This window comes from Tupaia chinensis, unplaced genomic scaffold (assembly GCF_000334495.1).
Source record: "Tupaia chinensis unplaced genomic scaffold, TupChi_1.0 Scaffold000035_1, whole genome shotgun sequence".
Taxonomy (NCBI): domain Eukaryota; kingdom Metazoa; phylum Chordata; class Mammalia; order Scandentia; family Tupaiidae; genus Tupaia; species Tupaia belangeri.
Genome location: NW_006159465.1, coordinates 115,259 through 125,881, shown reverse-complemented (window position 1 = coordinate 125,881; position 10,623 = coordinate 115,259). Strand labels below are relative to the sequence as shown.

General features: G+C 44.7%; 1 protein-coding gene across 1 annotated transcript; it reads left to right on the top strand.

Moving 5' to 3' along the window:
* The first annotated feature begins 8,521 nt into the window (after window positions 1–8,521).
* Window positions 8,522–10,279, top strand: LOC102500215 (zinc finger protein 280A). Its single transcript, XM_006172148.1, is given in 1 exon segment — window positions 8,522–10,279. A coding segment is annotated over 1 exon segment (1,758 nt).
* Window positions 10,280–10,623: the final 344 nt, after the last annotated feature.

Here is a 10,623-nt window from a genome sequence, read left to right as displayed (position 1 = left end):
AAAAAAAAAAAAGGACATCCTGGTGCCAGGAGGTGGTGTGATGGTTAAGGGTGCTGGACTCCTATACGGCTGACCACGGTTGGAAGTCCTGGACCTGGTGACTTGCTTTCTCACTTTCCCTCTCACTAACTCTGTCCCTCTCTGATAAAATTGAAATAAAGTAATCATTTTAAAAAAAAGACATCCTTGGGGCTGGCAGTTGGCATGGTGGTTTGAGGGCACTGGACTCCCACATGGTTGACCATGGTTCGAGTGCCCGACCTAGCACCTTGCTTTATCGCTTTCCCTCCCTCCCTCTCTCTCTCCCTCTTGGGTCAAATTCAAATAAAGTTAAAATAATAAAAATAATTCTTTTCTTTTTTTAAAAAAAGGACATCCAGGGCCACCAGGTGGCGTAGTAGTTAAGGCACTGGATCCCACACAGCCAACCGTAAGCTACCTGGACCTGGTAGCTTAAAAATCACACAGAGCGGGACCAGCAGATAGTGTAATGGTTACATCGCTGGACTCCCATGTAGTCAACCACAGTTCAGGTCCCAGACCCGGTGGCTTAAAACACACCGGGTGTGTGTGCGTGCATACCCAAGATCCTGAGAGGAAAATGGAGAAGAGATTGTGGCCATCCCGCTGCCCCTGGGGGATGATTTTTCACATTCTGTCTCTTGTGAAGGCATGTGCCCTATAGCAAAAACTTCTCTCAAAAAAAAAAAAAAAAAAAAGACACAGGGTCCAGATTTGTGTGCACCCGAACTCCCAGGAGAATGGAGGAGAAGGAACTGCACCGTGGCCACCCCTCTTGGGTAGGGAGTGATTTTTCACATTTCCTCATTCACTCTGTCTCTCTCCAGCAAGCATATGTGCCCTATGGCAAAATTCCTAAATAAATAAATAAAATAAAATAGGACACCCTGGGGTTGGCCCTATGGCCTAAGGTTAAGGGAGCTGGATTCCACATGGCTGGCCCTATAATTGGAGTCCCAGACCAGGCAACATGAAAAACATGTGTACCCAAAATCCTTACAGGATGGAGAAATGGAGCAGAAGCGATTGCAGTGTGACCATGCCCCATTGGGGGTGATTTTCTCCCTCTTGTCTCTGGCAAATGCACACACTATCTAGCAAGTTCAAAAACAGAACATCCTTTTGTGGTTCTACCAATGAGAGAATGACTCCATAAGATCCTCCTCTCGCTTTCAGGGAGGTAAGTAAATTCAGAGCCAGTGGGATGCCTTAGATTAAGGGGTCCAGTGTGAACAAACCCATGCCAGATGCTAGGGGGGCACTTAAGATGTCAGACATGGAAGTGGGGTGTAGGTTGGATCTGGGCGACTGGACTAGAGGGGCAAAGGAGATCCAGGAGGATGTCCACCAGCTCTGTAATCTGATCATTTAGGCCTGCGGTCATGGTAAGCACTTTGACGGTCTAAAGCTTGGGGATGGCGGGTGGTATAGTGGTTAAGGCGCTGGACTCCCACTTGCCTGACCACAGTTTAAGCCCCAGACCTTGTGGCTTGCTTTCATACTTTCCCTCTGTCTCTCTCTGGTCAAATTTTAAAATAATGATAAAACTAAATTAAATTTAAAAATAAAAAAGGATTGTGGGAACCAGCAGTTAGCGTAATGGCTATGTCGCTGGACTCCCATGTAGTCGACCGCGGTTCGCGTCCCAGACCCGATGGCTTAAAACTCACACCAGGCGCATGTGCGTGCGTGCCCAAGATCCAGAGAGGAGAATGGAGGAGAAGGGATTGCGGCATGACCATCCCCCCTGGCGGGGGGTAATTTCTCGCTTTCTGTCTGTATGTCTCTGTCTGTCTGTCTGGTGAGCGCACGCGCCCTATAGCGAAAACCTCTCAAAAAATAAATAAATAAATAAAAAGTAAAAAAAAAAAAAAAAAGGATTGTTACATCATTTTGCCCAGTTTTCCTGCAGCAAATGCAGTTGGCTACTTCAGACTCCCTCAGGTGGCCTTTCTCTAGCCCCCAGACAAGATTACTGACCCTCTGTTTCACACTATTACACCTCCTTGGCTTCTCTTGTCATGTTTACGTGGAGAGGTATTTTAAGTTTCATCAAGTCATGATGCTTTACAACGTTTTGATTTGCAAACCAGATTTTTGCTTTGCTTTTGTGAGTTGGAATGGGTGGAAATACAAATATTTCTTGCCTGTCAAGGGCCTCTAGAAGCGCTCCCTTCCTCCAGGGTCTGTATTGAAAGGTAGTCAGAACAGTGGGAAGGAAGACATTTAATCAAGAGGTTCTAGAGAGGGACTAGCAAGGAGAAGGTGTGAAGGGGAGGGGAGGAAGTGAAAGGTGACTCCAGGGAGCTCCGGTATGACCTTCAACTCCTAGAAAAGGATTACCGGAATGGGCTGCTACCTTGAGAAAGCTGTTAAAGACCCACAGTGAAGAATCTGCTTGGGCTTTGGGGAATCCCAAGGGAGCCCCGTCTTCAAGTGCAGCCCACCAGACTGATGGTTCTGAGTCCCACTCCTGGGGACTCCCTGGAAGAGGGCAGGTTTTAGTTCTCTGTAGCTGGCGTGATCTGTCTGCACTTCCAGCACCTGGAAAGAATTATCTATGCTGAAGCTCTGTTAAAAGAGCTAGGTGAGGGGGAACCAGCAGTTAGCGTAATGGCTATGTCGCTGGACTCCCCGCGGTTCGCGTCCTGGACCCAGTGGCTTAAAACTCACGCTGGGCGCGTGTGCGTGCGTGCCCAAGATCCTGAGAGGAGAATGGAGGAGAAGGGATTGCGGCGTGACCATCCCCCCTGGGGAGTGATTTCTCGCTTTCTGTCTCTACGTCTCTCTCCGTCTGTCTGGCGAGCGCACGCGCCCTATAGTGAAAATCTCTCCAAAAAAAAAAAAAAAAAAAGAGCTAGGTGAGGGAGCATGAGCTTGAGCATGGTGGTTGAGGCGCTGGACACTCTCACATGGTCAACCCGTGCTTCAAGTCCTGGACCTGTGGCTTACTTTCTCACTTTCCCTTTCTCTCTCTGTGTGTCTCTCTGGTCAAATTAAAATAAATGAATAAATAAATACAATTAAATAAATAATTATTTAAAAACAAAAAAAAAAAACAGGTGAAAATGGCAGAAGGTAAGAGGTAGGGAATCAAGGAGAAAAAGTAAGCAAAATATATAAGAAACAAGAAATAGAAAATTATTTGTTGACGATAACATGCATGGTTAACATCCTTGATTGAGCCAATATACAGTGCATTCTGGAGGGGAAATCTCGTTTTGTATATGGTAATGATGTACGGTGAATGAAAGTAAATCAAAGAAAAAAAAATACCAGCTAGGTGAACCATCCCTGATGCACCTCACCCCTATCCCTAAATAGCTCAGGTTCCAAGTGAGCTAGAGAGAAAGTGGTGGGTCTCCAAACAACAGAGAGAGGCGCCAGCCTGGAGGGCAGCTCCTAGGTGTGGCCCTGCAACCCCGCCTTCATTCCTTCCTTTAAATAGCAGTTGGGATGAAAAGATTGTGGATCACACTGGAAAATCCAATCAGGATAAACTGGTCCAGACACGTGACTGGAAACCAGTTTACGAGTTACAGATTGGATTATAATAGGTTTAAAAGCGGTGGGTTCGTCTGACCCAGCCTCAGAAAGGATTTTGGAGAGCAGGGAGTTGCTTGAACTCAGTTGCTGCTAGACTCCAGACAGATTTCTTTGTGAGCTGTTAAAAAGGACACTCCAGCTTCTCTTGTCTTCGGGCCCAGGCTGAAACATCCCAGCGCCACTGAATCACCTGGAGGTGCTACTTAAGAAACTGGTAAGCTAAGCAATTTTGTATCCTATATTTTGCTTCTTTAAAACCAAGATCAGGGAGCCAGCAGATAGCATAGTGGTTAAGGCACTGAACTCCTACATGGCTAATTGCAGTTTGAGTCCCGGCCCCAGCAGCTTGAAAGTCATGTTGGGTACGTGTGTGTTCATGCCCAAAAGCACAAGAGGAGAGTGGAGGAGAGGGATTGCGGTGTGGCCATCTGCCGGGGAGGTGGTTTCTTGCTTTCTGTCTCTCTCTCTGGCAAGCGCACACCTCTTCTAGCAAAAATCTCTCAAAAAAAAAAAAAAAAAACGAAGGATCAGGGTGTGCTCCATTGTCTAGTGGTTAAGGGAGTCGGCGCTCACATGGCTGACTATGATTTAAGTTATGTCCCAGTGACTTGGGGGAAAAAAAAAAACAAAAACAACGTTCTGGTTGCATGTGTGTACGCACCCAAAATCCCAACAGAACGGGGAAAAAGAAGAGGTGGGATGGTGGCATGATCATGCCCCATGTGCGGGTGTTGTCTGTCTCCTGTTGCCCCCTGGTAATTAAGGAAGTGAATACAACCAGGGTTGGTAAACTTACTCCTAAGGGGCTAGACAGTAAATACTTTAGGCATTGTGAGTCATGCTGTCTCTATTGTAACGACTAGGCCCTGTCATGGTAGTGTGAAAACAGCTATGGATAACAGCTCTCAACAAATGATCGTGGCAGGGTTCCAACAACATTTTGTGAATGTGGAAATTTTAAATGATATGTCACAGAATATTTCTTTTATGTATTTACTTTGGCTATAGGGCACGTGTGCTCACCAGAGACAGACATGGAGGGGGGGGGGGCGGATAATGAGAAATTAACCCTAAAGGGGATGACCACGCTGTAATCACTTCTCTGTTTTCCTCTTGGAATTTTGGGCATGCGCACACATTCCCGGCATGATTTCAAGTCACCGTGTCTGGGAGTCTAAATGCACAGTCAGCCATGTGAGATCTATGCCAACTGTTGGCCCCCAATATTTATTCTTTCTTTAATTTGTATGCATTATAAAAATAGAATATTTTTAAAATAAAATCTTAAAAATGTAGCAAATGGGTTCCGCACATGGCATGGTGGTTAAGGCACTGGATTCTCGCATGACTGACCATGGTTCAAGTTCCAGACTTAGCAGCTTGCTTTCTCACTTTCTCTCTCTCATCAAATTAATGAAAAATGATGATAATAATAACAAGATTAAATAATTCTTGTAAAAGAACTATGGGAAATGTTAGCTTGCTGGCTGTCTATGAAAAGGAAAAGGATCAATATGTCAACCTTTTTTTTTTTTAAGAATTATTTAATTTGACCAGAAAAGGACAGAGTGAGAGCGAGTGCAAGAGAGAAAGAGAAAGGAAAAGTGAGAAAGCAAGCTGCCAGATCCAGGATTTGAACTGCATTGGCCACGTGAGGTTCCAGTTCCCTCAACTACCACGCCACCTGCTGGCCTAAAAAAAACTTTTTTTAAATCTTTTGAAAAATTTGCCAGAGGGTACATGCACTCATCCAAGAGAAACAGAGGCAGAGAGAAGAGGAAGAAAGTATTTTTGTTAGAATTTATATACATATTCACAAGTTTACCTATTCCCTTGCAGGATTTGGATTTCATTAAATGCTTGGAAAACTTGCAATTAGAACCTAGATTAGAGTCTTTAGGACATACTAACAAACATGGTAATAACAGCTACGACCAGTTTATGTAACAAAGATTTAACATCTACAGTGTGACAGACATTGGCTCTAGAAGTACAGATACAGCAATAAACAAAACATAAGTCCCATGCCAGCCAGGATGGGAAGAAGGTGGCTGTATCTCACATGGTCACATGGCCAACTGTAATGGTTCAAATCCCAGACCGGGTGGCCTGAAAAACACACCTGGCACATGTGTGAATGTGCGTGCCCAAAATCCCTAGAGGAGAGTGAAGGAGAAGGAATTGCAGCATGGTCATCCACCCTAGCGAGATGCTTTCTCACTTTTCCTCTCTCTATTCCCTTCCCCATTCCACCCTCCCCACCAGTGATTTTTGCTAAAGGGTGCATGAGTTGTACACACATCTAGCAAGCGTTTAAGCTCCTGGGTCTGGAGCTGGGTCCAGATCTGAGTCCGGATCCGTGGTCAACTACCTGCTGCTCCTTCCCTATCTCTTTCTCTGTCTCTCTACACTGAGTGCAGGCACCTTACAGCAACTTTAAAGCAAAACAGAAAGAGCAATAGCATCAGTCCCTGACCTCAAGAAGTTTACAGTCTAGTGGTTAGAGATCAAAAAAATAAGCAAAATATTTTATATATTGCATGGTAGGCGATGACAAATACTAAGTTGAAAAATAGTGATGAGGACAGAGGAGAGCAGGTGAGTGGAGGGAGGTTGCAATTTTTGATAATGTGGTCAGTAAAGTCTTGCTGAGACCAAGCCAGGAGCCCAGATGGGGTTAAGCCTGGGGAAAGAACATGGCAGACAGAGGGAACAACCAAAGTCCTGAGGAAGCAAAGGGTCAGGTGTGTAGACTCGGTGGCTACAGTGGGCGAAGTCTAGGACTCTACTGGACATTTAAAGTCGATTGGTGTTTCCTGTGGGTGAGATGGGAAGTCACTGGAGACCTAAAAGCAGAAAAGCAGTGCCGGCTCCCTTGTGTGTGTGTGTGTGTGTGTGTGTGTGTACGTGTACATATATGTGTATATATATAAATATATATTATATATTTTTTTTGAGAGGTTTTTGCTATAGGGCTCGCCAGAAAGACAAAGAGAGACAGAGACAGAAAGTGAGAAATCACCCCCTGGGGGGGGGTGGCCACACCACAATCCCTTCTCCTCCATTCTCCTCTCAGGATCTTGGGCATGCACGCACATGCACCCGGCATGAGTTTAAGCCACCGGGTCTGAGACTTGAACCGTGGTTGACTACACAGGAGTTCAGTAACATAGCCATTACGCCAACTTTTGTTCCCATCCCTTGTATATTTTAACAAGTGCAAGGGGACTGCCGTGGGAGAGCTAACAGAAGGTTTAAGCCTGGAAACTTGTGTGAAGATCCAGGGAAAGAATATGGTGAGGTGGCAGCCCAAGGTAGAAGGAATTAGTCAAATTCCGGAATCTCTTAGAAGATGGAGTAGATAGTGTTTGCTCATTGCTTAGCCCTAGTGTGTGAGGGAAAATCTGCCAAGGAATGACTCCAAAGCTTGTGGACTGAACCACCGACCGACCGGGGTTACTGAGAACAGAAGCGTTACAGGAACAATTTTTTTTTTAACTTTGCTATAGGACAATTGTATTCATAAATAAAAAGAAAGACAAAAGCTGGAGAGAGGGAAAGTCAGAAAGCTCTCCCCAGGGGGATAGCCATGCCATGATCCATTCTCCTCTCTGGATTTTGGACACAAACACAAACGTACCTGGTATGTTTTTCAAGTCACCAGGTCTGGGACTTGAACCGCATAGTTGGCTCGGTGGGATCTGGCTGCCTTAACCACCATGCCACTTGCTGACCTCAAGAACAGGTTTGTTTGTTTATTTTTGAGAGATTTTTGCTATAAGGCATGTGCATTCACTGGGCTTGACATGAATTTTTTAAGCTGCTGGTTCCAGGAATCAAACTATGATAGATTATGTGGGAGTCCAGCAACATAACCTGCTGGTCCCAAGAACAGGTTTTTGAGGGCTAAACTGGTACTATTTTGTTATTTAATGCCGGAAGGCACATGTGCACGTCTGAGAGAGACAAAGTGGGGTCTGGTCATGCAGTAATCCCCTTTCTTATCAGGATCCTGGGCAAGCATGTTCCAAGCCAGGATTCCAACCACAGTCAAACTGTGTGGGTTCCAGCTCCCTCCACATACTGCCTAACCACTCAAGACCTAAGTTTTGTTAGAGTGGGTTAGAAATCATAGATATACAAGGAGATACATTAGGGACTAGGAGGAAGTGAGTGAGGGCACCCAAGATACAAAATTTAAGGAGACAGAAACTCTGAGATGTTTAACGTGTGTCTCCTTAAATCTTGTGCCCTGAGGCTAGCAGGTGGCATGGTGGTTAAAGACATTGGACTCCCACATGGCTGACTGTGGTTTGAGTCTCAGATCTGGCAGCTGTCTCTCTCTCTCTCTCTCTGGTCAAAGTACAAAATAATAATAATAAAATAAATAAAAATAATTCTTTAAAAAACCTAATGCCCTAGATGCATGGCCCCTTGTCAATTACAAGACTTTCTTTGGGGGAGGAGGAAGAGGTAAATTTGGAATTATCCTGTCATTCAAATGGTTCGAGCTTGTTTTCTTATACCTAAAAACAAGGATGCTAAGGGCCAGCAGGTGGAATGGTGGTTAAGATGCCAGATCTCACATGACCGGCAAGTACCCAACCTGGCAGTTTGAACATCACATCGGATGCGTGTGTGTACATGCCCCAAATTTCAAGAGAATAGAGGAGAAGGGATTGTGGTGTGACCAACTTGTGATCTCTCATTTTCCCTGTCTCCTCTCTCGGGTGAGCACATGCATCCTATGGCAAAAACCTTAAATAAACATTGTTTTAAAAATAAAAAACAATGATGTTAACAGTTATCTTCCTGTTCTCAGGGAATATTAAATAATGATTTTTGTCTTTTGAAATAAATACTGATATTACTTGGTTGCACTTAGGTGAGAATTTATCCAAACACAGCTCTGGAAGTTTGAAACCAGTTACTTCAAGCAAAAAGTAATTTTACAATGCCAGATCTTTTGCTGGGGAAAGAACCAGAACCACAGAAGAGTGTAAGAGCCTGTAAAGAGAGTGATGAGGGAGAGGAAGATGCTGAGCTGATCTTTGTTGGGGTGGAACAAGTCCAAAATGATGCAGAGATCGTCTTTGTCAGGGTGATTTCAGATCCAAAGCCAGTCATTTCAAATATTTTAAACAGAGTCATTCCAGGCTCGTATTCAAAAAGAAAGAAAGCCCACATCAGGCAACAAGGTCCTGCTTACATAGCCCCACATGCAAATCGGATGACCCCTACAACAAAAATCATGGCCGCCATGTCAGTTTCTCAGCCTGAACGAAGATCAAGGGATAGTCCTGTGATCGCTATGTCTTCATATAACCCTGAGTATACAGCAAGCTCACAAATGGCTCCTCACAATGCCCTAGATGGCCCGTCTCCCAGAACCCGGTGTCTAGCTGGAGCTCTATCTTCTGCAAGAGGCAAAGATGAACGTCATTCAAAGAGACTTTCCACTGAAGATATAAACAGTGTAAGTCCTAAAAGGGCAAAACTCAAGGATGAAAGCCCAGGGGCCCTTTCTTCAGCTGTGAGTCCTTCAAGTAGTTCTCCTATCGTGAACAGGAGTATACTCTCAAAAAGTGACAGCGTCTCATCAGGCCGTGCTCAGATGGCATCGTTGCCTGGGGTTTTTGCTAATGAAAAAATACCTTTCAATCTAGACAAAGCAAAGAGCGTCCAAGGATTGGCCAAAGCAGACTCTTCAAGTCTAGCGTGTCAAAACCAAGCCTGTGGTCCCACGGAAGGAAATTTGATCATGTCACTTGGTGACTTTTACTATGGACAGCATAGAGGAGATGGGCAACCAGAACAGAAGACTCATGCGACCTTTAAATGCCTCAGCTGCTTGAAAGTTCTAAAAAATGTGAAGTTTATGAATCACGTGAAGCACCATTTGGAACTTGAGAAGCAGAGGGGTGACAGCTGGGAAAACCATACCATCTGTCAACACTGCCACCGGCAGTTCCCCACTCCCTTCCAGATGCAGTGTCACATCGACAGTGTGCACGTTCCCCAGGAGCCCTCTACTGTCTGCAAAATCTGTGAATTGTCATTCGAAACAGATCAGGTTCTCTTACAACATATGAAGGATAATCATAAGCCCGGAGAAATGCCCTACGTCTGCCAGGTTTGCAGTTATAGATCGTCGGCCTTTGCTGATGTCGAAACACACTTTAGAACATGCCATGAAAACACAAAGAACTTGCTTTGTCCGTTTTGTCTCAAAGTTTTTAAAATTGCAAAGATATATATGAATCATTGTCAGAGGCATGAAAGAAGGAGAGTGTTTCAATGTTCCAAGTGCCGGCTACAGTTTTTAACACTGAAGGAAGAAACAGAGCACAAAACCAAACACCATCAGACATTTAAGAAGCCAGTGCAACTGGGAGGGTTACCACATCCAACAAAGGTTATCATTCAAACTTCAGTTCAACCAGGATCAAAAGGGGTGGCATCCATTACTGTAAGCAACATTGACCCTCCACTGTCATCTAGAAAAACTCAAAAGAGGATGGTTATGAACTCTAGATAGTCCAGATTTCTTGCAGCAAGAGTTCTGGCTAAAAATAGGTTCTACTCAATGCTGGGAATTCTGAAAGGCAAAAGTGAGACTAGACCATCTGTACACTGCAGCCGTAGATGCCAAGTCGTTTCATCAACTGTCAAGTTTCACATGGACAGCTCTTCAGCTCAGAAGTCATCTTAATGCCCCTTCTAAGTTACACTCCTCCCCACTAATCTACTACCATAGATTAGCTTTTGTTGTCGAACTTTAAATAAATGGAATCAGTCGAATCTTGTCTTTAGTTTCTGTTAATAGTGATGATGACAGTCGAGTGTGCGTTCATTCACATGAGAGCATCCTTGACAAGGTCTTGTCATGCTGCCATCTCCCTCCCCAGACCTCCAGCTTCTCAAGATCCTGGGTACTGGTGGCCACTCCCCGGTACACTCAGTGATTCAAACCTGCAGTCAGGCAGGCAGACCCTAGCACTGCAGTCCAGTAGGGTAGGGACTACACCACCTGGTGAGCTTGTTTTTTATTTTTGA